Raw genomic sequence first — 27954 nt, forward strand, 5'->3', positions numbered from 1 at the left:
CAGCCCTCCCTCACTTGAATCCAATTCAGTGCAAGTCATGACATCAATCTTATGTCACGAAGGACAAACAACAGCAATCTATCGGAGTCTTATTAGGTTGTTATGGATAACAATCATCACTCCGGGTGTCTCTGGGCAGAAAGACTTTCACAGAACCATCGGGTTGGAAGAGTACTCAAGCAGCCAACTCGACTAAATCATCCCCAAAAGGGAATCCTCACTGCGACAGTCTAACAAGAGGACGCCCAGCCTCTGTCTGGAAGATCTCCAAGGAGGGGGAGCAAGCACCCCATCAGGAAGCACAGCTCCAATTGTTAGGGAGTCTTTCTTTACATCAAGTTTAAATGGCCTCTTTGTGACTTCCATCAGTTCCTTTTTGGTTCTACCCTCTGGAGCCAAAAAGAACAAGGTTAATCTTTCTCCCACAAAATAACCCTTCAAATACTTGAAGGCATCTATCCTTCTCTACCCCACTCCCCGTCCCCTCTCTTCCTTTCTTATCCTCAGTCCCTCTGAACAAATTCCTTGATATTAGAGACTGTTTGATTCTTGGTGTTTTTATCTCCAGCGCCTGGCACAAAGTAGGTAATTAATAAATGTTTATTAATTAATTGATAGACCAGAGACTCAAGGCCATTTTGGAAAGCAAAGGCTATTGGGAAAAGTCATGCTTCCTAAAACCAGTATGTAAGCCACATCCACAGTCATGGTGGGTGATTCTGTAAGTCACAGTCTTGTTTCTTCTTTTGTGAAGATGTAAGTCACAGCCATGTAGTAGTCTTAGGGTACTCCTCTCTGATGAGCCTGTAAATCACAACAGCCCTATTCCTCTCATGTGAGTATGGAAAACAGAAATACCTTTTTTTTTCTAAGGCAAGCATGAAAAGTTGCATGCACAATGTTCTCACAAGGACATTTAAGTCTAGGTCACCTTTCAGGAGGAAATTTTATTCAAGTCTGCTGTTGTTTGTTATTAAATACAGGAAGTTAAAACTCAGAATAGAAGGGATGTTCCCCGTTCTTAAGCCAATATTTAGAGCCCATACAAAACCACTGGCATCTCAACTCAAGGTCAAACCTTTTGGCAATTGAAACCATTTACATTTGGCAAGGTACCATTTCCTGTTTCAAATGCAAATGAGGTTTTGTTCAGTCTGTCTTTCATTGTTTCTATTATTTTTTTAATGAATAAAATGTGCCCATTTTGGCCCCTGTTGATTGGTGAATGTAACAGGACACGGGACTAATGTGACAGCCTGGAGCTGCAGAATCAAAGACTCACCTAAGATTGGAATTAGAAGGACTTCAGAGGTTACCTTGTGGAGACCCTAGCTTTAAAGTAAGAAAGAATGCCCTCGACCATATCCTTGACAAGTCATCATTTAGCCTCTGACTAAAGGTCTCCAGTGACCAGAAATCCTCTGCTGCTGAGGCTGCCCATTCCACTTCTGGACAGCTCTGACATTTAAGAATTGTATCCTTCAAATCCAGCTGAAATCTGTCTCTGAAGTTTCCTCTACTTGTTCCTACTTCTGTCCTCTGGGCCAAGCAGAAAAGGTCCAGTCTCTTCCATGACAGCCCTTCAAATTCCGCAAATATTTTAAGTTTACCAAATTGAGCTGCTTTTATTGGGAAAGCATTTATGGGGCTGTGCAAAATACTTTGGAGCTAGAGTCAAAAGGTCTGGGTTTGATTTCCAGCTCTGGCATTAGGTATTTAAGCAAGCTACTTACCCACTTTGTGCCTTAGTTTCCTCATCTATAAAATAGGATGGTAATGCCTACCTGCTGACCTCACAGGGCTGTTATGTGATGAAGGTCACACATATTTTACATTGTAAAGTGCTATACAAATATCAGCCATTATTCTGTTAACAAACATTTATTGAGTATGTACTAATATGGAAGGCTCCAAACTAGACACAACTCAAAGGTTACTTTTTCCATAAAGGAATCTTCAGTCCTCCTTTATTCTTGTGGCCTTTGTTAGGGATAACTCCCAGATCTCACATGCCATCTTGCTTTGTACCTTTCCAATGCACCTATTAAATAGTATTATATATTAAGGTTTTAGATGTTGTTGAATTATCCTTCAACCTTGACTATAAACTCTGAGGGTAGGACCTTGGTCTTACATGAACTTTGTATCTCTATCTTAACATTGGCACTTGGCACACAGTAGGTTCTTTTGTACTACGTCTGATTCTTGTAGCAGGAATGTAAACATAGATAAGACATGTTCATTTTTAGTTGTGTCTGATTCTTTTTTTTTTTTTTTTGGTGAGGCAATTGGGGTTAAGTGACTTGCCTAGAGTCACACAGCTAGTAAGTGTTAAGTGTCTGAGGCCAAATTTGAACTCAGGTCCCCCTGACTCCAGGGCTGGTGCTCTATCCACTGCACCACCTAGCTGCCTCAGTTGTATCTGATTCCTCTTGACCCATTTTGGGGTTTTCTTGGCAAAGATACTGGAGTGGTTTGCCATTTTCTTCTCCAACTCATTTTACAAAGGAGGAAACTGAGGCAAATAGGGTGAAGTGAACTTGCCCGGGGTCACACAGCTAGTAAGTATCTGAGGTCAGATCTGAATTCAGAAAGATAAATCTTTCTGACTCCAGGCCTGGCACTCTATCCACTGTGCCACCTGTCATCCAAATGAGAAACAGCCATTATTTTCAAGATTACAATCTAATGGTGGGGAAACAGGAACACCTCAAAAATGATGATGCTACTGAACACTGATAGCTGGTTGACATTCCAGCCCATGTGCTCCCCTAGTATGCATGCAATGATCAGACATAGAAAAGTAAGTCCCTAGTACTTTGGATGGACTATGGAAGATTCAGTGGAGGGGTTGGACAAGAGTTGCTTAGATTGAGAGTATGGCAAGGTTACCATTCTGACCAGTGGAGATAGTACTTACACAGATGAAAGCACAGATTTGTCAAAGTACTCAATACACAATTTTTTAAAACAGAAAATATTAACAGGCAACATTTATAAAATACTTCAAGGTTTCTAAGTGCTCTACATACATTATTTTATTAACCCCTTTTCTGAGATCACCACCTTATCAGTTAAGTACTACAGGAAGTCAATGACTTCCTGTATAACAATACAAATTCCCTTATAATCAGAGAAATGAAAATCAAGACAGACAATCTTAAGATATTTTAGACCTATTAGAATGTCCAAAAACAAAAAAGAAAAGAAAAAGAAAAACTGATAAAAATCCAATGTTGGTGGGATATAAGGAAACAGGTACATTGTTGGTGAGACTGAAGGTTGGTATAGACATTTTGTCCAGAAATATGCAGTGAGTATCATATTGCTGATCATGGCTTTCAAACCCAATAAATCCACTGCCAAGATTTTATCCTAAAACGATGTTTAAAAGGGGAAAGGGGCCTATATATGCAAAAGTATTTCTAGATGAAATATTTGAAATATCTGTAATAGAAAAAATAGTAAAACAAAATTCAAACAATTGAAGAATGGCAGAGCAAATTATAGTATAGCGCAGTACGTGGCATGTAGTAAGCACTTAATAACTATTTGATTGATGGGAGGGGAAAGAAATGGGAAAAAGAAAAAGGGAAAAGAAGAGAGGCAAGACAGTATCAGGGATTTCTCAGAGAAAAAGAAGGAACACACAACAAGAGCATTCTTTACTTCTCCATTGTTTGTAATTAGTTCATGCTTACCTTGTTAAATGCTGAGATTTTACTCATTTTACTCTGTATTGTGCACATTTGATCATTTGTTTTTGTTTATTGAATTTATAATAATTTTATTTTTTAATGTATATGATGGGAGGGTGAGGTTAAGTGTGAAAGAGAAGTACAGATAAGTGTTATTGTGAAATTAAGGAGGGAGGGATCATTGTCACATGGGAGGTCAGGGAAAGCTTCTTGGAAGATGGAGCACCTGAGTTAGTCCTAAAAAGAAAGGAGAAATTTCAACAGATATTGAATGGGAATGGGATGGGATGGGAAGAGTCATAAAATCTTTTTTAGAGTTGAAGGGACTTTAGATCTTAGCAACGGACTAGCTAACCCAGCCTCCTCATTTTGCAGATGTGAATAGCTATTTGTTAATCGGAGTCTTGAGTATTCCCCACCCCACCCCCCACTTCAGAGTTCGTTCATTTGAAAGTGTTAATATTGGTGGAAATCTGACAAGCAAATAGAGAAAGTATTTTCTAACACTACTGTGAAATGAGAACTATAGCTCTGGATTTAGGATACAAGATCATTTCCCCTCAATAACTCATTTGCCAAGCGCTTACTATGTGAAACACCTTGTGCTGGGTATTATGACAAATGCATGGTACTATGCTCATGGAGATTCCATTCCAGAATAGCAAAAAGGAAGAGATATCAAGTTTAACAAGTTTTACAGAAATGGTATCTGAGAAGTGCTGATAATTCAGCCAATTAATAGCTATATTCATCACAGAGTCCAAGAACAAAATGAGAGATGGGAAGTTCGAATCCTGGCTCTGACACTAGCTGTGTGACCTTGGCAAGTCACTTAACCTTTGTGAGCTGAGCCTCAGTTTCCTCATCTGTATAATTGGGATAATAATAGAATTTGATTCACAGGGTGAGGACTAAAGAAGATCATGTTTTCCAAAGCACAGGGTCTTAAAGTGTCATTGAGCATTAGCTATTACTAGTAGTAATAATCATCAAAGAATTAAAGTATAGGGTCAGCTAGGTGGCACAGTGGATAGAGCACTGGCCCTGGATTCAGGAGTACCTGAGTTCAAATCTGGCCTCATACACTTAACACTTACTAGCTGTGTGACCCTGGGCAAGTCACTTAACCTCAATTGCCTCACAAAAAAAAAAAAAAAAAAAAAAAAAAAAAAAAAAAAGAATTAAAGTATAATGTGGCCTCAACAAGAAGCCAAAACAGTTTCTACTTTAATATAACCATTATACAACTCCACCATCTGTCACTTTCACCTGCCGACAGGAAATGGGCCATTGAGATCATCCCCTAACAAGGCATGGGGCATATTATCTAAGGTCAGGGTTAGGAGACTGCCATTCATCAAGGGCGATTGAACGCTCACTGGACATGGCCTTAACCAGTGGGAGAGGCATTTGTGGTTTGCTCAGGATCCACAGGGAGTGAAGGCAGTATGAAATCAGGGCATCAAGTTTAGCAGCTTCAATACCTGCTAACTTTATGACCTTGAGAAAGTCCATTAACTTTTCTGGCTATCAATCTCCCGCTCTGTAAAATGTCAATGTCTATAAACTTCTCTCGTGGGGTATATATGTAGGAAGCACTCTGTAAGCCTGAAAGCACTATCAAATATGAATCAGCACCATTATCATTATCACCTACTGCATCTCACTTATTTTACAAAGCACAAAACTAAAACCCAAGAAGAAAAGAAGCTGTTCTGAAGTCACACAGCGATGGAGTGACCACAGCCAGCACAAACCCAAGTGTCTGAGTCTAATGAGAAACACTAGCCTTCTTTTCCTCTCCTAGAAAATCAGAGGAAACTTGATTTTTACACCTAAAAGAATAATAACTCACATTTATATGTGGCTTTATGGTTTTCCAAAGCACTTTATAAATATTATCTCATTTGATATGAAGAGACCTTAACTCCAGTAACAAAACATTAAACAGATTTATGGGTACAACACCCTGCCACAGCCCTCGGGCCTACTACTCAAAATATTAAATGCCAAATTGAGCCTGATGGCAAGTGAATTAATCACACTGGAGAATGGAAAATGGGGCAGGGAGGGGCTCCCTGTTCCTTGCTGCTACCTCTCTCAAGATTCCTTCTTGACCTTGAGACCTAGGGGCAACAACACAGTTGAGGTCTGGATGGAACATTTCCAAGGGCACCAGGCAATGAAAGGCTCAGGAAGACAGCTGTTCCCTTCCTGGGGCCTGAGCCCCAGCTCACTCACTGGACCTGAAAAAGTATCATTGTTTCTTTATACTAATCCTCAGCTGCTGCTGCCACTGACCCAGCTCTGAAGAGACTGGAACTTTCTCCAACACCCTTGGCGCCCAACCTGGCAATGTAAAAAGAAGCTTTGTTTCCAAAATGCTTTATTAAGCAAGGGATTGCTGTGTCTTTGGTAGTCTTGTACAATTTCTCAGAATCACAGTATGTCAGTGTTAAAAGGGAAGATGTTAGAGCAGGAAAGTACCTTAGGACATGGAGCCTTGAATGTTAGAGCTGTAAAGGATTTCAGAAACTAGAGCCTAGAATATCAAGGCTGGGAAGGACTTTCCAATGATAAAACCTAGAAAGTCAGCGCTTAAATGAACCATTGACATAGGGCATGGCATGTTAGATCTGGAAAGGCCCTTAGCTAAAGATTCTTAAGTTCAACATCTTTATTTTATAGATTTGTAAATGGAGGTTGGAATGTTTTGGTTTGGGTTTTATCTCTCTAGCACCTGTCATGTTGAAGGTATTGATAACCAAATAAATGGGTATAATCAGAACTGATTTGTCCAAGCTCTCACAGTTTGAAAGTGGAAGAGCTCAAAGCCAAATCCAGGTACCCTGACTCTGAATTCAGCATGTTTTTAACCAGTTCACATTTATTGTTCAGTCGTTTTTCAGTCGTGTCTGATTCTTCATGACTCCATTTGGGGTTTTCTTGGCAAAGATACTGGAGTGGTTATCTCAGAGGAACTGAGATAAACAGGGTTAAGAGACTTGCCCAGGGTCACAAAGCTAGTAAGTGTCTGAGACCAGATTTGAACTCAGAAAGAGAAGTCTTCCTGACTCCAGGCCTGGCGCTCTATCCTTTGCACCACATAGCTGCCCACGTCAACACTTACCTCTTCAGTTTGATGCAATGACCTCAGCTGGGCTAGACTTATCCCTAAGCAGAGTAGGTGGCTACTTATAGAGTATGAATTCACAGGCAAGTCCCCTTGACCATAAATATCCCAGGTATCACAGTGGCTGAAATTCCACCATTAGAGAGTCATTTTTTTTTGTATTAAAGATTACCTTCTCCCTTGTCATTCTTTAAAATGCAAATACTCCTGGGAAGTAGAAAATATTAAGTCACCAATATCTTAGAGTGAACTAGAAAAGGTTAATAATAGACTAAGGAATGTTGGAGGGTTGAGCATAGAACATTAGACCTAGAAAGGGCCTTAGACCGTAGACCATTTCAGTTGGACCAAAAAACAGAATGAGAGATCAGACAAGGGACCTTAAAACACTGAGTATCACAGCAGGAAGGGCCCCTAGGATGTAGACCATTGAATAGTGGAAATAAAAGTACCCTAGAGGCCATGCAGTCCAATGAGGATACTAAGACCCAGGAAAGTGACTTGATTTTGGTTAAGTCCCACAGCAAGGACAGACTCCTGATTCAGAGTTCTCCATGATGCCACATAGACTCTCCTATAGACACCTTTCCTCCAGTGCATCATGAGTGAAGTGGGAGCTCCAGAAAAGAAAGGGGAACCAAGTGACAGAGCAGAGAAAATTGGGCCAAGAAAGGAAATTGGGTCCTTGGATACTTTAGTACTGAACAAAGGCAGGGCAGGGGAAGAAATGATCATAATCGGGCTCTCTCCCTCCTCAAATCATCCTGCACTCACCTGCAAAAATGTAACAGTGAAGTACTAGAATATAAACTACCTGAGGTCAGGGGTTGCTTCATTTTTGTCTTTGTATTCCCACTTGCCTGGGACAGTGCTTTGGCCATAGTAGGCCCTTAATAAACTATTGAATGGGGGGCAGCTGGGTGACACAGTGGATAAAGCGCTGGCCCTGGATTCAGGAGTACCTGAGTTCAAATCCGGCCTCAGACACTTGACATTTACTAGCTGTGTGACCCTGGGCAAGTCACTTAGCCCTCATTGCCCCACAAAAACAAAAACAAAAACAAAAATAAAAAAATAATAAACTATTGAATGGATGGGCTGGGTAGGTTACAGTCCTCTAACTGCAAGTGAGCAGCAGTGGACCAGAGGCCAGTGCAGCTCACAAAGCAGAATCAAACAGCTAGTCTTATGTACTGAGTTCAGGGCTTCATCGGTCATCTTCATGCTGGTCAGAGACACAAAGTAGCAGAAACTGAGGCAGAAGGCCCTTACAAATGGAATGACCAAGTCTCTACCTCCTCTCTAAACCCTCCTTCTTCTCTATGTTCCAACACAGGCATCACCTCATTCAGGCCGTCACAAAGTCATCCTTCCATTCCCCTTGGAAAACCCTATGCTCCCAGACCCCCTACCACAATGCATAGAAGACCACAAATATGCAATTAGTGTTAAGATTATTTTGCATCTTTTTGTAATATTTAATTTTATTTTTAAATGAATAAAAATCTGTTTTCTATTTTCTATCATGCCCACTGGAAAAAAAAAAGAAAAGAAAAACAAAACCCTTGTAAGCATCCTCTCTCTTGAACCCAATTTTCTTTCATCTGTTTGCAGTAGTTATGTCTTCTTTGTTATTATCCTTCCCAAGGTTCTTTTTTCTTTGCTTGTCTAGCAGTATTCCTTCCTTTGACCAGGACAGTCCACCATCATCCCACAACTCAATTTCTAGAATGTTGCCACATTCACTATCAAAGAATGAATGGCTGGTGAGGGAACAGGAAAAGTCCATAAAGCCTCCCTCAAGCCACTAGCTCTGTTAATGGGCTTTATGTATCCTTGGGCCTAAATGACTTTTTTGACCAAGCCTATCTCATCCATTCCTAGCCCCTGGAATAGGATAGTCAGGGGAGAGGGATGCACTTTGCAAAGGGGAATAATAGATGAGGTTTTTGTTTTGTTGTTTTATTGAATAGAATTTTATTTTCCAAAATATAAGTAAAAACAAATTTTAACATCAAAAAAAATTTTTTTAAATAGATGAGTTTTAGAGTCTACTGGGGATGGGGGAGGGGCAGGGAGAAAAAGATCTGGGCTTTAGTGGACTCAAAACTGAACTTGGTGGTTAGGATAATTTGCTGAGTAGTCTACAACAAAATAACTTCCATTTTCATGGGGTTTGCCAAACATTTTCTCCATATAAACCCCATGAAGTAAGTTATCTAAAGAGCCACCAAATCCATGAAGGATAAGGATCCCCCAAAGTGAAAACTTTCTCCACTGACACACATAGAAACCCATTTATGAATAAGTAAATCTTAGAGAGTAGTCTGGAGCTCATATAACTGAAGTGACTTTCCCCTGGGGAGAGAGGGGGTGGTTAATACAAGGAAGAGATTTTGAGGACAGGTCGTCCTAACTCCAAGTCTTTCTATTATGCCATATTTTCCTATAGACCTGAAACCAACTCATTTTCTATCTGGAGAGAGGGGAAGAACAAGAGAGAATGAGAAGGGCAGTAAGAAGGGAAGAAGAGAAAGAGAAGGGGAGACAATTCAGAGTGAAGGAAGGAGGAAGGGGGAAGGGAAGGATAGGAGGGAGGAAAAAGGAGAATGGAGGAAAGAGAAGGAGGGAAGGAAGGAGGAAGGAAGGAAGGAAGGAAGGAAGGAAGGAAGGAAGGAAGGAAGGAAGGAAGGAAGGAAGGAAGGAAGGAAGGAAGGGAGGGAGGGAGGGAGGGAGGGAGGGAGGGAGGGAGGGAGGGAGGGAGGAAGGAAGGAAGGAAGGAAGGAAGGAAGGAAGGAAGGAAGGAAGGAAGGAAGGAAGGAAGGAAGGAAGGAAGGAAGGAAGGAAGGAAGGAGAGAGGGAAGGCAGGGGAAGGGAAGGAGGGAAGGAGGAAGGGAGGGAGAAAGGGCAAGAAGGAAGGAGGGATCAGTAGGTTGTCCATTCAACTACCCTTTTGAACACTTGCCAGTGACTCCTATCCTACTCTCTGGAGAACCAAGGCTCAGAAAGGAGTTGGCGGGACAGAATACACACCAGTTCCTCAGGGGGCTCTCTTGTTTATGTTCCTTGGGCCAAGGTTGATTTACAGAACCCATGTCTGACTGGCTCCCTCTGGACTCCCCAAGGTCTCAGGAGAGCAAAATCTGTTCCACAGTAAACACATTTCTCCCACTGAGGCTGAACAGGAGCCACTCCCCCTCAGTTCTCCCTCCTCCCAGCAGATAATCCTTCAAAGAGACTGCAAAGAACCTTCCCACCTTGGTGCATTCTAGCCAGGGGTAATTCCCATAGTGCCAAGGAAAATATAAGATGCATTTACCCGAGGTCAAAAAAATGTTTGATATTTGTCCCATGTCCATAAAGGTATCGGAGCTGTCCATACTTTTTTTTTTTTTAAACTAAAATCATTGTAATTCACCTGTGTATTCATTCTTGCTATCACACGCTGTGTATCTAACACATGCAGGAAAATGCTTACATTTTTGTATTATGTATTAAAGTAGAGTGCTATTGTGGTTATTCCCCTCCCTCCCCCCGCCCAGACCTGTGATTTCATTAGTATAGGGAAGTCCTGGCAAGAAAACCCTCTTCCAAATCAGATCTATAAGAGCTTTGTAGCTCAGGGTCTGAGGGAGTTACCTGGAACACTGAGAAGTTAAGTGATTTGCCCAGAGCCACACAGAGGTAATATCCTGCTTTCATGGCGAGCCTTCATCTGCTACAGCAGCAACTTCTTGGTATTGTGACAACACAGGTAGTACTTTATGGTTATAAATAGAATGAGGTATATCTCGTTTTATCCTCTAAGTAACTCAGCAACAGTGGGGAAATCAAGTATTATTATCACATCATAGAGATGAAGAAACCAAGGTTCAGGGAAATAGATTGGCCAGGGCTTATGTAGATAATTTGTGCTCATCATCATTGGACAACAACAGAATAACATTGCTGCATCCTGCAGCATTCTCCTGCATTAGAATTATTGCTGGTAATTAAATTACACTTAAAAGTAAATGTACTAAGGGGCAGCTAGGTGGCGCAGTGGATAGAGCACCAGCCCTGGATTCAGGAGGACCTGAGTTCAAATATGACCTCAAAACACTTGATACTTAGTAGCTGTGTGACCCTGGTCAAGTCACTTAACCCTCATTGCCCCACCAAAAAAAAAAAGTAAAAAAGTAAATGTACTGACTATATAAGGGAAAAGAATATTGGTGCCTTCCAACGCATATGTGCTGTGGGGGGTGGTGGGGGGTGCACTAGATTTAGAATCAAGGTACGTGGTTGTATAACTGATATCATATTGCCTGCCTTTTTATTGGTGGGGAAGGAGGGAGAGGATTTGAAACTCAATTTTTAAAAAAGAACTTTACAAATTTTTAACTGTAATTGGGAAATATTTAACACAATAAAATAAATTAATTTTTTTTAAATGAAGGGATATGGGTTTGAATCCCAGCTCTAGGGAAGACAGTGTGGGATAGCAGAAAGAGTGCCTGACTTGGAATCGGAGGACCTGGGTTCAAATTATGCATCTGTGTGACCTCAGGGAAGTCACACTCTCTTTAGATCTTAATTCCTCAATCTGTAAGATAAGAATGTTTGAACAGAAGGTCTCTACGGTCCCTTCTAGCTCAAAACCTCTGATTTACTCATCATTATGTATGACTTGGGATAAATACAGAAGCTGGACTACATCAAAGCTTCTTAAGCTGTGAGTCAAGATTCAATATAGTGTCATATAAGTGAATGTGTGAGTGGAGAAAATTTGGCAACAGTAAAAGGTTATGTATACCTATTTTATATACCAATATGCCCAGGGTTGTGTAAAAATGTCTCAGGTGGGGGCAGCTAGGTGGCACAGTGGATAGAACACCGGCCCTGGAGTCAAGAGGACCTGAGTTCAAATCCAGCCTCAGACACTTGACACTTACTAGCTGTGTGACCCTGGGCAAGTCACTTAACCCCAATTGCCTCACCAAAACAAACAAACAAAAAAGCAAAATGTCTCAGGTGAAAAGGGCTCCTGAGTGGAAAACATTTAGGAAGCCCCCCCCCCCAGCCTAGACTGTCCCTAAGGTTTCGCTCTGCTCTGAAACCTATAATCCTAGGACCTATCAGGGTCATTTCTAGTAAAATGCATGCTGAAATGGAAGTGCATTAGGTACAAGTTCAAAATCTGTCTCCCTGTAGCATCCTGTTATTTAATAACTATGACTTTTGACAAGACATTTCATCTTCCGGGGCCACATTTTCATCATTTACTAAACAGGGATAATAATATCGATCCTATCTTTCTCAAAGGGTTATTATAGGATCAAATGAGATCATGTAAATAAGGACTATTTGAGGGACCAGCCCTGAATTCAGGAGGACCAGAGTTCAAATCCGACCTCAGACACGTGACACTTACTAGCTGTGTGACCCTGGGCAAATTACTTAACACTCATTGCCCCCCCCCCCCCGCCAAAAGGACTATTCGATCTACAGAAATCCTCTAATATTATTAAACGATCTCTGCAGATTTGGGCCTTGACGCTTTGAAACTTAGTAAGATGAAGTGGCACATTTCTCTGGCCTCTGTTCAGAAAGGCATTTGTCATTAGGCAATATAATCTGACTTCCTTAGAAAGTATGTCAGTGCTGCAATCCATCAGGCTATTCAACCAGGTATTGGCCCCCCAGGGTCAAATCCAGGGAAGAGGGCTGGCTATGTCTCATCTCCCGTCAGTGTTTTAAGGGAGGATATGTCAGTGGGCATCACTAGCTACTGAGTGCCTAAGGGAATTAGAGGCACTCAAACAAATATGCAACATGTTGGGCTGGGTTAGCCATGTGAATGGTCTTCTTAGTCTCTCTCAATGCCTAGCTATGCCCACCAAGCCATGATATAACTGAGTTAAGTCACCAATACCATCCAACTTCTTAGTCAATCTTCAGGGCATTATCATAGCACACAGGCTCCTAATTAATGCTTGTTGTTTGACCAAAGGCATAATTTATTATCACAGAATTAAAACTAGAAGGGAAGTTAGAGATCATATAGTGCCATCCTCTACCTAACGAGTGACCATTTAGCCTTTACTAAAGCTAGTCCCTATTGGTGGAGATCTTACCAAGACCTGAAGAACTCTTCTAATTCTTAGGAAGATGTTCATTATGTCAAGTCAAAATATGCCTCCCGGGAAATTTCGCCCATTGGTACCAGTTCTGTACTCAGAGGTTGGCCAGGTTAAACAAATCTAATCCTTTGTCCATATCACAGATCTTTATGTATTTGATGATAGGTTCCTTCTAAACTCACTTCAAGCAGATAACTGTTTCCTGACCACCACCACCACCATTCCCTTACCAGAGTCTAAAGGCCTCCCCTCCTCAAATTATTTTGCATTTATTTTGTATATACTTGGAGGTGCATTACTGTATTCTTTTGTGGAATGTAAGCTACTTGAGTGCAGAGACTCACTATTTTTTTTTATATTCCCAGCACCTAGTACAGTGCCTGGCATTGTTTAGTAATTTATCATTTCTGTCTTTGTGACTTCATTTGGGGGTTTCCTTGACAAAGATATTGGAGTGGTTTGCCATTTCCTTCTCATTTTACAGATAAGGAAAGTGAGGCAAACAGGATTAAGTGACTTGCCCAGGGTCACACAGTTAGTAAGTGTCTGGGGCCAGATTTGAACTCAAGAAGAAGAGTGCTTCAGTCCTGGCACCCTACCCACTGTGCTACCCAGCTGCCCCATCATAAACACTTAATAAATGATTGTTGGTTGATTGAAAATGTCCCCTTGTCTTCTCTTCTTCAGACTAACTGCTCCCCATTTCTATAGTGGATCTGTGTATGGCAAGATGTCTCATCCTTCTAGCATCCTTGTCGCCCTCCTCTGGATTTGCTCCAGTTTGCCAATATGCCTCCTAAAATACTGCATCGATAACTGAAGGAAACAAACCAGACCAGGCATAAAATACACCAGTTCAACCAGGGTAGCAGTATCGCCTCCTTGGTTCTAGATGCAACACCTCCATCTCTTAATGCAAGCTAGGATGACATTAGATTTGGGGGCTGTTATTTTATGTCTGACTCATGTTGAAATTGTAGTCCACTAAAACTTCCAGATATTTTTCATGTTCACAGTACTTTCTCCCTTTCCTTCTGCATATTTTCCTGTGCAATTAATTTTGTTTTGGTTTGGTTTTTTTGGTTTTTTGTGGGGCAATGAGGGTTAAGGGACTTGCCCAGGGTCAAACAGCTAGTAAATGTCAAGTGTCTGAGGCTGGATTTGAACTCAGGTCCTCCTGAATCCAGGGCTGGTGCTTTATCCACTGCACCACCTAGCTGCCCCCTGTGCAGTTAATGTTATAAAATTTAGGACTTTGCTGTCATCCGTAATAAATTAGGCCGCTAGGCAACGCAGTGAAAGAGCTCTGGAAATAGAATCAAATTCAGCCTCAGAATCTGACTGGCTGCTACCCTGGGCATATCCCTTAACCTTCCTCATCTAAAAAATGAGAATAAAAAGCAACATCTGCCTCCGAGGATTGTTGTGAAGACAAATTGAAATAGGTGTGAAGGATTTTGAAAACCTTAGTGTCATATAAATGCTACTTATTATTAACAGCAATAATTGTAAATAAGATTTTAAAATAAATGATAAATAAATTTAATGATAAATAAATTTCATCTTAATTTACAAACAGTTTTCTGGAGGTGCACAGGAAATATAAATTTGTGTCGTAAATTTATGGGACTTGCTTGAAAAAAACTAAAAATATCTTAGTGATAAACTGATCATTAGTCATAAAGCAATGACATATTGGTACAAGGCCATCTAAAAGGGCATTATACCATCCATTAGCACATGTTTTATTGAACAAATGCATCCATTAAAGCACAGTACTTTCCCATTCAGTGCCATATCAGGTTGCTTTTTTTCAGTCCAACTGTGACATATTAAAGTTAGATGGTACTGGATGGCCTTTGGGTGTGTGAGTTAAACAGGTAAAACCTTTTGCAAACTTGAAAGCACTATATAAATATTAGTATTTTTTTAGGCAGGGCAATAAGGGTTAAGTGACTTTCCCAGGGTCACACAGCTAGTAAGTGTCAAGTGTTTCTGGCCAGATTTGAATCCAGGTCCTCCTGAAGCCAGGGCCAGAGCCTTATCCACTGCAACACCCAGCTATCCGTAATATTAGTAATTATCATCACCATTCATCACCACCATCATCCTCATCTAAACTGATTCTTCTCTGAATTCTGGAAATAAAAGCCATTGTATGCTCAGCGTGTCTAGGATGTGTGTTCAGCTGATGGGAGGGAATGCCCTCAATGATTTTTTTTCATGATCCTTTCCAGCCCCTAAGATTTTGCTGGTGAATGTTTAGTCTAGTAGCCATGTAAACACATTACTTCTGTCATTTCATGATATTACATATAAGTATTATACAATCAGAGAATTTTATAGTTGGAAAGGATAATTTCTTTCAGCCCCTGACTTGGTGAAACAATCTTCCACTATGAAATTCCTGATAAACAATCCTTTACACCTACCAGTAATGGGAAGTTTCTAATTTGGAAAGCAAATCTTTCCATTTTTAAATAGCTCTAATTGCTAGGAAGCTCTTCTTTATGTCTGTGTGATACCTGTCTCCCTGAAATGTCACTTCATATAGCCCAGCTCTTCCCTATGAAGCCAAGCAATGCAAATCTAGTTTTGCTTTACACATCCTGGAGACTGTACCGAGGTACTATAAGTTCTCAGACACCCACAGAGAAGATGGGACCAGAAGAAAACTGGAAAAGCCATCTTTTTCATTCCTTTGCTTCTGGGAAAGCATCCCCAACCACGTTTTATTCTTAAAGTCCATTGTTCTAGTATTTGAAGCATGACTCAGAAAAGAAAAAAAAAAAAAGATCCTGCCCTTTTTCTCTGGATCAATGCCAAACGTGATCAAAATGAAATATTGATCATCCCTGGCAAGCACAATAAAAGCTTGCTGCAGAAAATTCCCTGAGGGCCTTCCTATCTTAATGTCAGTGTGCACTGAGCAAGAGAAGGCCACACTAACATTAATGGTACACCATTAAGTCTGCCTAAAATTTTGTGAAAACTTGAAGGTTTTAATGCATCAACATGTTTTAATTTTTTTTCTCTGCTCTCAATTGTTTATGTTGAAGACAAATACTGTATCTTCTGTAAACTCTTCATTTCACAAACACAATGCTCCCCACACAATTTCTACTGAGGTGCGTTGGTGTTCATCACAGTGGCTGGCATGTAGTTAAGTACTTAATAAATGCATGTTGAAATGAACAATGATGATGAGCTAACTATCTTACCTCCTAGTAGATTTTAAATTCCCAGTAGACAGAGGGATTCATATGAACTTACCATATAAACTTACCATGTGGGGGCAGCTAGGTGGTGCAGTGGATAAAGTACCAGCCCTGGATTCAGGAGGACCTGAGTTCAAATCTGGCCTCAGACACTTGAAATGTACTAGCTATGTGACCCTGGGCAAGTCACTTAACCCCAATTGCCTCACCAAAAAAAAAACAAACCAAAAACAACTTACCATGTGAATTTACCATCTAAACTAGCTGTGTGACCTTTCAGGTGAGTTACTTAATCTCTCTGGACCTCACTTTACTCACCTATAAAGTAAGTTTAATACTACTTCTCCCAAGCACCATTCAGAAAGTTGTTGAAAGAATGAAATGAAATATAAGAAATTACTATTGAGAAGTTACAGGGATGACAAAAAACTACCAGATGCCAGTCATTAGAAAGTAGTTGTGAACTTGGGTAGGTCATTGGGCTTCAATTATCTCATCTGTAAGCTGAGAATAATAGTAACACTGCCTGTCTCATAGGGTAGTTATGAAGGACAAATGGGTAAAAGAGTAAAAGTATGTTGAAAAGTTACAAGATGCATACAAACATAAGGTAAAATTACTGTGTATGTTGTTTTAAGTCATACAAAAAGTGTCTATTGGGGGCAGCTAGGTGGCATAGTGGATAAAGCACTTGCCCTGGATTCAGGAGGACCTGAGTTCAAATCTGGCCTCAGACACTTGACACTTACTAGCTGTGTGACCCTGGGCAAGTCACTTAACCCCCATTGTCCCGCAAAAAAAAGTGTCTATTCACTGTTGCCATGAAATCAAGAATGACATCCAAAACCTTCCACAATTTAGCATCACATTAACCTTTCCAGGGCCAGCCAGTCAGCAAGCAATTATTAAGCACCTAACTATGGCATTCACTGTGCTAAGCACTAGGGATACAATGAAAGGCAAAAGACAGTCCCTGCTCTCAAAAAGCTTGTAGGCTAATGGGGAGACACCATTCAAACAATTATAAACAAGATATACACAGGATAAATGGGAGATGATCAACAGAGGAAAAACACCAAATACTTTATTTTCCTGCCAAAGCAGGATGCCTCCATCTCTACCCTGTATTTTGTGGTTTCTAGGCCATATTTTAAAGCTTAAATCAAATACAACTTTTTCAAAAAAGTCTCCTCAAATCATTCAGTCACTAAAAACATGAAAGTAAATCTCATGCTATTTATTTGGCTTTCCATCTCTCTGATATACTATCACATACTATTTTGTATCACATAATAAGCATTTATGAAGCAACCACTGTGGGCCAGATATTGGGAAAACCAAGATAAAAATGAAATGGTTCAGGGGCAGCTAGGTGGTACAGTGGATAGAGCACTGGCCTTGGATTCAGGAGGACCTGAGTTCAAATCCTGCCTCAAACATTTGACACTTACTAGCTGTGTGACTCTGGGAAAGTCACTTAACCCTCATTGCCCCATCAAAAAAAGAAAGAAAGAAAGAAAGAAGGAAAGAAGGAAAGAAAGAAAGAAGGAAAGAAGGAAAGAAGGAAAGAAAGAAAGAAGGAAGGAAGGAAGGAAGGAAGGAAGGAAGGAAGGAAGGAAGGAAGGAAGGAAGGAAGGAAGGAAGGAAGGAAGGAAGGAAGGAAAGGAAGGAAGGAAGGAAGGAAGGAAGGAAGGAAGGAAGGAAGGAAGGAAGGAAGGAAGGAAGGAAGGAAGGAAGGAAGGAAGGAAGGAAGGAAGGAAGGAAGGAAGAAAGAAAGAAAGAAAGAAAGAAAGAAAGAAAGAAAGAAAGAAAGAAAGAAAGAAAGAAAGAAAGAAAGAAAGAAAGAAAATGGTTCTTTCCCTTGAGGATCTTACATATTGCTGAGGGAGATTTCATGTAAATAAAAAGCGCAATTCAAGGTAATTCTGGGAATAATGTACCAGCAAGTTGGAGGGACCAGGAAAGGCATCTTGTCCTAAGGGATGCTTGAGCTGAGGCATGATTGGGGGAAAACCAGGAGAAAGACAAAAGTTAAGGAATGATATGGGTAAAGAAGAGTTAGCAGGCCACTTTGGCTATATTCAATAGTACATAGAGGTAAGAGATTTATAATAAGACTGGAAGGGTTGGGGAGACAGTTGCAAGTATGGGGGACAACCAATGAAAACACTTGATATCTGAAGATGGAGTTTCATGTGGAAGTCAAGGTCATTGCTTTTCAGAGTATGTGGAGGGGGATAGGAGTAAAGCAGGTTATAAAAAGCTTTAAACATCAAACAGAGAATGTTATCCCTGAACCCAGAAGAAATGGGGAGCTATCACAGGTTCACTGAATAGGGGAGTGATAGGGTCAGTTAACAGTGTGATGTCATGGAAAAAGTCAAAAGACAATGCTCACACACTGTGGAAAGTTAGAACTGAGGAACCACTTGGGAATTCCTAGAATAGCAGCAGCAAGTAGAAGTCAACTATATTACAGAATGTTAGAGCCCACAGGGAACTTACAGTCCACCCCTATCCCTCTAAGTAAGGAGAAATGACCTAAATCCTGCACACGGCATTATGTTGCTTACCACAGTTAAGTTACAGAAGAATGAGGTCTCCAATACTTATCAAACATACAAACCCCTGGCCAGATGCATAAACATATGGCTCTGTTTTCTGGATACAATCTTATAATTTTTTAACAACCAAAACCAAATTCAAACTTCAGGAAACCTTGGCAACTGTCTAAGGCTGTGACTTCAAATGAGCTGCTGAGCTCCATGAGTGGGGGCAGTTTCCTGAGTTGCCTACGTCAATGAAGTCACTTGTCAAGACACCCCCACACCTCCCCTCATGATGCACCATCATTTGAACAGCTCATCTCTCAATGGGATTTTGCAGCCTATGAAGTGCCTTTCTCACAACATCCTTATAATACAAGTAGAACTATTATTGTTCTTTTTTAATAGATAAAGAAATAGAGGTTCAGAAGGGAAAGGTGTCTGGTCCAAATGGTTATAAAGTGACAAAATGTCAAACTAGGTCTTCCGACTAAAACCCATGCTTTATCTGAGGTTCTTTCCCGGTGCATAAATCAGTAGAAATGACCCCATTTCCTCCCTTGCACTTATCACAATCTATCAACAAGCATTTAGTAAGCACTTAGTACTACTAATGCTTAGAATAAGCATTTAGTGGGGCAGCTAAGTGGCACAGTAGATAGAGCACCAGCCCTAGATTCAGGAAGACCTGAGTTCAAATCTGACCTCAGACACTTGACACTTACTAGCTGTGTGACCCTGGGCAAGTGACTTAACCTCAACTGCCTCACCAAAAAACAAAAACAAAACAAAACAAAAAAAGAATAAGCATTCAGTAAGCAGTGACTGTGTGCCAGGCACTGACAATTTGCAAAAGCCCATTAATTCAGTTGAATAAAGTTCAGTGAAGTGCCTACAACTGTGCAAAGCACCATGCCCATGACTACAGATACAAAGCTAATTATGACACAGGCCCTAGTGTCAAGGAGTTTATAATCTACTGGAAGGAAAAGTATATAAATAACTATGATAAAAGGGAAAGAAAGATATGTACAGCTGGCAAAGTACTCTGTGAATGGGGCAGCTAGGTGGCCCTAGATTCAGGAGGACCTGATTTCAAATCGGACCTCATACACTTGACACTTACTAGCTGTGTGACCCTGGGCAAGTCACTTAACCCCAACTGCCTCACCCCCAAAAAAAGTGCTCTGTGAAACTGAAAGAGGGAAAAATCGGCACCCAGAGACTTTTGCAAGGACTTGGACTTTAATCTCCACGGAGTGAGGGAGGCAGTAAATGGCATTTGCTGAAATGTGAGCTTACATAACTATTTGTTGCTAAATGGACTAATTCATGAGTCCCTTTCCTGTTTTTTACATGCCTTTTAACAAATTTTGTTAAGTCATTTTTCAGTCATGTCTGACTCTTTGTGACCCCATTTGGCTCATTTTACAGATGAGGAAAGTGAGGCAAACAGTGTTAAGTGACTTGCCCAGGGTCACACAGCTAAATAATTGTCTGAGACCTGATTTAAACTTAGGAAGATGAATCTTTCAGGTCTGGTGCTCTAACCACTGTACCACCCAACTGTCCCCTTTTAAGAAATAGCTTTAAAACACATGTGAGCCATGAGTTTGTGTAAAAGGGATTTAGAGCTACAAGGAACCTTAGTCATCATCTAGTTCAATCCCCTTCATTTTACAAATGAGGAAACTGAAGATGAGGAGATGATTTTCAGAAGTAATATCATAGCTGAGTCTTGGGCACAAGTCTTCTGACTCCTAATTCAGTGCTTGTTCCACTACTCCATACTGACCATGCCCCTAAAATGAAATCACAGAATCTATGCTTCAATAGAGGGATGCAAGTTTGCCCTTGGAATCTCTTAAGTGAATTCAAAGCTGAAGGCTTTTCCTAACACATCAAGATAAGGTAGAAACACTGTCTAGAGCAGGCAGTGAAGTAGAGGAAAGACCTCTCAATTCGGATTCAGAGGGAGGTCCAGTATTAGAACTCTGGCTCTGCAACTTATCAGTTCTGCACCTCAGTTCCCTCATTTGTAAAATAAGAGAGCTGATAACCTCCTAGGTCCTTCCTAGCTCGCAAGCCCATTATGATGCTAGAAATGCATCTTAAAGAGATTTTTCTTTCCTTGTCTCTGATTTGAGCACGAACACAGCAGCTGCCCAGGAGATGGGTCACAAGTCAGTTGCTATGGTGCCGCAAGTACTTGGAGCCAATCAGCTTCCTTCATCGATGACTCAGCACAAAGTACCAACTGAGCCTCCCAGTCAGCACCACAGCTGTTAGCAAAGCAGCCACTTTTGATGAGAATGCCTCTGGTCCTCTTCTGAATACATATTAACTACCCTAGAGAGCTAGGGAAAGTCCCAATTCATCAAAATAAGGACGGTAGGGTGTTTTGTTGTTGTTGTTGGGGTGGGGTAGAGAGAGAGAGAGAGAGGGCAAAGGGAAGGCCAAACCCAGAATCCTGATAAAGACTAGCCTCATTATGGACCTGAGGAATACATTCATTTCTTTCAAGTTTTCTGTTCGCAGAAAACGCTTGGTCTGCATGGTTCCAATGCATGAAACAATGACATTCTCTCAACATGGCAGTATGAACCAACTTTTGGCCTAGGTTGGCCCCCTCCCATGAATTCAGAAGCCATTCTTTTTTTTTTTTTTTTTTAGTGAGGCAATTGGGGTTAAGTGACTTGCCCAGGGTCACACAGCTAGTAAGTGTCAGAAGCCATTCTTAACAGGGCAAGAAGAATCCTAGGCATTCAGAGAATAAGAGAACTAGAAGGGCCTCAAACGTTATCTATCCCAACCTCTCTACTTTACAGTGGAGGAAACTGGACCTCTGAGCTGGGAAGGGCCTCGTCAGAAGTCAGAGAGGGAACAGGCAGAAAAGCCCCGGGCAGCTGCCCTTTTCTAGAGCCATTCAACAACTTGTGAGGTAGCACCTGGGTTGTTAGTACCACCACTTCATAGATGAGGCAACGTAAACAACAGCAATGGCAGTATTTCAAATCCAGTTTCATGACTCCGGGACTGATGCTCATACTAACCACAGCTTCTTCTAAGTTCTAAACGATTAGGAGGTTATTTCCAAAATTCATAATACTTTTACTTCAAGAGAAAAGAATGTGTGCATGAAAAAGAAGGCACTTGGCAGAACCCAAGTTCTCTCTCTCTGTCTCTGTCTCTCTCTCTCTACACACACACACACACACACACACACACACACACATCATGATGATAGCAGCAAACTAAAACCAGAGTCTATTGCGTAGAACTGTCCTAATCATAGAGGTTCTGTCTTTTTTCCTCTTTATTTGCTGATCACAGCATGGTCCCAAGAACAGGCTTTGTTTTCTAAAGACCAGACCAGCTAAATATAGAGAGGTTCTTCACCAGTAGATGGGCTATTTTATGCTGAATCATTTGACCACAGCAACTCATGAAACGAAAACTAGTGTCTCGACTCCGTTGATTATTTTCATTGTTTGTACATAGTTGTTGGCATGTTGTCTCTTCCATTAGATGGTGATCTCCTTGAGGGCAGGGATTGTGTTTTGCCCTTTTTTGTATCCTTCGGCATTTATCATGATACATAGTGTATACTATGTGCTTAATAAATGCTTGTTGACTGACTGATAATCTCTCTGTATTCTGCACTAGTCATACCATATCTGGATTGTATTCAGTGCTGGCTCCCCAGTTTCCACTGTCCCAGGCTCCCTCATGCAGGCCACACCTACACAAGAGAAGCTAGTGGCTGTTCACACCAAACTGACTATTTCTGATCACAGAATTATCTAACTGAAGACAGCAAACTAGAAACTTGAGCTGCCAATCAGACAAAAACCATCACTTACTCAGCTGAATTCTTCTTCTGGTTTCCTTATTCCTATCAATTATACCCCAATTTTCCAAACCTCAGAGGGCCCCCCTTATTTCACTCTGTTTTTTTCTTCATCTCTCATATTCACGCAGTTACTGAGTGCAGTCAATTAGGTTTTCACAATATTTCTCATCTCCATCCCTCCCCCCACCACTGCCATCACTCCAGTACAGATCTTCATGACTCCTCCTCTGGCCTGCTGGTATGGGCACACCTAGTTACCTCCCTCTCCACTTCATCCCTCATTCACTCCCCCATAATCTTGTTATGACACAGATCTGGTCACATTATTCCCCTGCTCAAAATCCTTTCATCATTTCTCATCTTCTACTTATTCAATAAAGACCACATTTCTCAGTGGGTCATTCAGGGCCCCTCTATATCCTGATGCCTCATTATTCTCCTTGACTTCTCTCCTCTCCAAGTATTCTACACTCCTGTCAAACTGAACTTTTTGCTTCTGAATATGGCTCATATCTTCCTATCTCTGAGGCATTTCTCACGGTTTCCCTTATGCCTCAAATCAATTTCCCCACTCCAATCCCACCTGTTGAAATTATAAATATTCTTCGAGGCCCAAATCAAATGCCACTTCTTCCAGAAATCTTTCCTTACCCACCACGATGAGAAATAACCTTTCCTCGGTAAGACTTCACATAACATTTGGTTTTCATCTTTACTATGCACTTATCACATCCCAGTTTATACTGTGTATATGTGTGTATACCTGATAGATGATGAGCTCCATGAGGGTAAGTACTATGCCTTACATTTCAGGAAGTTGTGGAGCCACCTCAAACCGACTTCTGAGAGCCAACTGCTAAATTTTCAGTGTGAGTAATTACACCTTGGAAACTGCCTTGAAATCAGGGCTTGATTTGTTTTGTTGATTGTCAACACTTAAGAAAGTGATGGATTAAACTTAGAAGTGTGTTCTGCATGCATATTTTTGTTTTTTAATTTTTTTCCCAGAGAACCAGTTGTTCCCAGCATGCTGCTGCTTCTATCTCTTTGTACCTCTGCTAGCACCTACCACAGTATTCTGTACATAGCAGCTAATAAATATTTATTGAATTAAATTAGAGACATGTGGCCAACTTACACTGTATGAATTGAGAAGAGCCAAGCAGGGGCTCTTGCCTGAAAGCTCTCCAGCCTGTGCTGTCTAAAGAGTCTACCACTAAAGAATCATGCCCTTGGGACTCAGAGTTTCCAGTCTTCAAGGGGCCCTTGTTAAATTACAGTACCCCTTGGTAACACCATAAGTACATATTAGTAAATAATTTCATCAAGGATTAGTTAAAAATCAGCTGTGAACAAGTCTCTGTGAGAAGGGAAGAGGGAAGGGATAAGTGCTTAAGAGGACAGGAGTGCTAGGACTGGGAAGAAAGATAAAGAAATGAAGTCAAAAGCCAAAATTTGATTTCTCCTCATTCTCATCCCTACTTTGTCTGGTTCCATGCTCAGGAGAGACTTTGGGGTGGGGGTGGGGGGGTAGAAGAGAAGGTTGGAGCTGTGAATTGCAGGAGATGGTTTAGAGTCTTCTTCAGCTGCTTTCTGAAGCCTCAAAGTGCCTCTATGCTGTGGGGCTAGAGTCAGCAGGCTACTGTGCCAGGCTCTGCCCCTCCTCCCTAGGACTGCCCTCTAAGTCACAAGGGGAGGAAAGGACTCCAAAAGACACTCTCCAGCAATGGAGCCTGGGACCAGATCTTGCTATAGGGAGCTCCAAGACCCAAAGCATATAACCAGCTCATTCCTCTTACCCACAATTCAGTTTGGTTCAGTTCAACTGAACAAATACATATTAGGTACCTACTAAGTATAAGGTACTTTCTCTGCTCTCCCTCTCCATCTCTGAATATCTTACTGTTGAGCTCACATGCGCTCTCTTTCTCTCTCTCTCTCTCTCTCTCTCTCTCTCTCTCTCTCTCTCTCTCTCTCTCTCTCTCTCTCTCTCTCTCTCTTGCTCTCTCACTCTCTCTCTCCCTCCCTCCCTCCCTCCCTCCCTTGAATACTAACAGTGAAGTCCAAACACACAATTCGCTGGCACCAAAAACAAAGTTCAACATAGGCAGATCTTGGACTTTTGAGTCCAAGGAGAAGTTCTTCAACTTCACTTGCTTTCCTCTTGGGCCAGTTGCCTGGGCTCCAATAGAAGGGACCTAAACACATTCTTCATTCTGGCTGTTGCCAAAAAGTCCCAATGTCCAGGCCAGCCCCCCAGCCCACCCCTTCACAAAAACAGAAGTCTGAAATTCTGATTTATACAGCACCTCTTGTGACTGACAGTGGAATACCTGCTTCCTGCTCAAGCTCAGATCCTGCCAAGTCCCTTCTCTTTCTAAGGGACTAACATATTTCAAATGCTTATTTTAATAAATGTCTCAAGCATTCACACATGGACAGAAAATAAGTAGAATTCCTCCCCAGGAATCTTTACTCTCCTTGCTAACACCTGAGACAGGACATTCCCATCAAAAGCATATCAATTCCTGGAGGGGCCGAGATACTTTGTTTTTCTCTTGATGACTTCAGTAACCAGAAAGGCAGCTGTGGTATAATGGATAGATTGTTAAATGTGTGACCGCCTAGGCTTCCACATCCCCTTAATGCTAGACAAAGTCCTGTAATAATGTTCTGTCCTTGAACAGGACATAAAGACCCCCATAAGCAGCATCAGATCAAGAAAACAATGACCATGAATAAGTAAAAAGGACTTCAAAAAACCACCTCAAGTAATCTCCTAAACATCCTTCAGCCAACACAGAACTAGCACCAGAAAGCACCCATATTCTGATGACATGCTAAGAGACTGATGGGAAGTAAAGCAGGCACCAGTGTAGAGAAACTGTAGGTCCAGCTACCAGGATATCTACCTTGACATGAACCCAGAAACATCACTGAGGAAATTATCAACAAAGGGAAAGCTACAGAAAGTCTTCGAATGGAGGTATGAGGATGGGAAGTGAAGGGGGAAAGATAGAAGGCTAATTCAAAATCCATCTTTATTTTAAATACATGATTCGGGACAGTCCCACAAAATAACCCATGGCTTTAATCACTCACAAGCATGATAAGAAACAAGAAGAAAGTCATACTAAAACGCACGGATCATGTGGTTATCAGCATGTGGGTCTGTTCATAAACAGTTTATTCAATGACTTGTATTCTAAGTTAACAAGATACAAGCAGGGCTCTGGCCACCTTGTGTGCACCATTTCCTCCTTTTAAAGCTCCAGAGGTTCAGTCTCCACGAAGACTCCCTGAAACCACTCAGCCAAGGGGTGAAAGACAAGTGATAGTCAGGCACCCTTACCTCCAACCCCATCTTCAGAGTCAACTTCATAGATGCTTTCACCTTCCATATTCTCCACGAGAGCCAGGTAAGGTGTGAAATTTCCCGGTGATGACCTGTTCAGGCTCCAGAAGAAAGTTGAATCCACCCACTCTGCATCCAGCAAGTAGTATCTTTCAAACAAAATGTGAAAACAAAGCCATTGGATAATTTCGGCCAAACATGGGAAAAATTCCCACCACCCCCACCAAAAAGAAGAAAAAATGGTCAGGGAATTGTGGCATTAATCAGTTCTCTACTTGATGACCAATATCTTTGACTTGAGCATCCTTTGATGGTTTCAGGACATGGGTGGATATTGGCAACGGAGAAAGAATTCCACTGTGGTTTATGGGCACATTCCATCACCCATTGGCGAAGATTCCGGAATGAATTGTAATAGACAATCAAAGCTCACAATGTCTCTAGAACACATAGATAGACAGATGGAAAGATAAAAGCAGGGGGAACCTGAGAGAGTAAATCCAGTGTCCCTCTCCAGTAACTCTCCTGAATTGAGTGGGACATGTTCCTATGAGTGTGCTGGGATGGATCATAAAGGGCAATCCATGTTTGAAACCTCCTCATCCAGGATTTTTGGCTTTGCTTATGGTGGGGGTCATTCTCTTGGCATGCAGGCAGTTTTCAGGAGGCCCTGTATTTGAATGAGAAGTTTCCTCCCTCAGAAGGGGGAAGAAATCCTGCAGTAAATGAAGGTGGCTGGATAAAAGGGAGCTTAGGTGATTTGAAGATCTTCAAGGATGCTTTCATGAAGATGTGCATTTGTCTCAAAGGGTCAGTGGGATTTTTTAAGTTTTTTTTTTCCTAGACCAAAAAAAAAAGTAAACTGTGATGAATGCAAAAAACAAGGCTTTAGACCTACACTAGACCTTAGAGATAGGGCCCAATTTACTCATTTCAGAGAGGAAAATACTGTGACCAAAAGGGGTAAAATGACTTATCCAAGGTCACTAGGTAGTAAGTAGAACCTGGATTCAAATCTGGGACCTCTGACTACAAACCCAGTGTTCCTACTATACCACATGACTTCTCACTGAGAAGACAATTCTGTTTTACTCAAAAAAGAAAAAAATGAGAGGGAGGTCCAGGAAAAAAAATCACTCCATGGGAGCAAGTCAAATATGGCTTCTGACATTATTCCCAGCTGTATGGGAAAAGATAAATAATAGTGAGAGGGGAAATGGTTTCAATTCATTCCCTATTTAATTCTCCTTGATCATCTGGGCATATTTGGTTTGAATTGAGAAAAGAGGGACAGAATGTGAGCCTCGACCCCAGAAACAAACTGGGGAGGAGAGAGAGAAAAAGGGAGAAAGGGAGGGAAAGTCTGGGGGAAAGAGATGGGAGGGGGGTGGAGAGGGGGTAGATAGACAGAGACAGAGACAAAAGACAGAGACAGAGAGAGAAAGAGACCCCATCAAATGAACGTTATAGGCTCACAGGATCAGAGGGACACCCTGGAGGTCAGCTAGTCCAATCTCTTATTTTACAGTTAGGAACTAAGGCCCAGAAGATTATGTGACTTGCCCAAGGTCATACAAAAGATAGAGTCAGAATTCTAAACTCACATGCTATGACTCCAAAACCAGTGCCCTTTCTACATACCAAGTCTGCCTTTCTTGATTGCCTTCACAACAGCCCATATATTGATGTGTCATAAGGTGACCAATGTCCTATTTCCTTTTGCAGAATGTTAAATAAGGGCATTGTGAGTGGCAGTATTGTTCTCCCTCTCAGGGCAATTGTAATAGAAGGGAAATTCTTCTTTTTGTGTCAACCTGAACTTGAGTTAAATCTCAACATTCCATTGCTGTTCATGGGCAAGGGCTGAAGTTATGGCCCAATTTGCCAAGAGGAGCTTATGTGACCCCTCACTTGGGTCACTTTCCCCCCAGTTGCCTCTCTTTTCATAACTGGATAAAGGATATAACACTCCAATTACTCTGTATTTTTTTTTAAATCCTAAGCCACCCTGGGTAAAAATAAATCAGGT

At 41.3% G+C, this 27954-nt stretch overlaps 1 protein-coding gene across 5 annotated transcripts in view; it reads right to left on the bottom strand.

Moving 5' to 3' along the window:
* PPP2R2C (protein phosphatase 2 regulatory subunit Bgamma) overlaps nucleotides 1–27954 on the bottom strand; it is a 378716-nt gene that overhangs the window by 141351 nt on the left and 209411 nt on the right. For 2 of the 5 annotated variants that reach the window (XM_043972715.1, XM_043972714.1), the window contains exon 2: nucleotides 25923–26074. The exons of the other annotated variants lie outside the window; for them this stretch is intronic. In XM_043972715.1, the coding sequence (XP_043828650.1) occupies nucleotides 25923–25971 (49 nt within the window). In that variant the 5' untranslated portion in view covers nucleotides 25972–26074. The remainder of the gene's footprint in view (nucleotides 1–25922; nucleotides 26075–27954) is intronic. 5 annotated transcript variants of the gene reach the window in all.

Source organism: Dromiciops gliroides, chromosome 6 (assembly GCF_019393635.1).
Source record: "Dromiciops gliroides isolate mDroGli1 chromosome 6, mDroGli1.pri, whole genome shotgun sequence".
Lineage (NCBI taxonomy): Eukaryota > Metazoa > Chordata > Mammalia > Microbiotheria > Microbiotheriidae > Dromiciops > Dromiciops gliroides.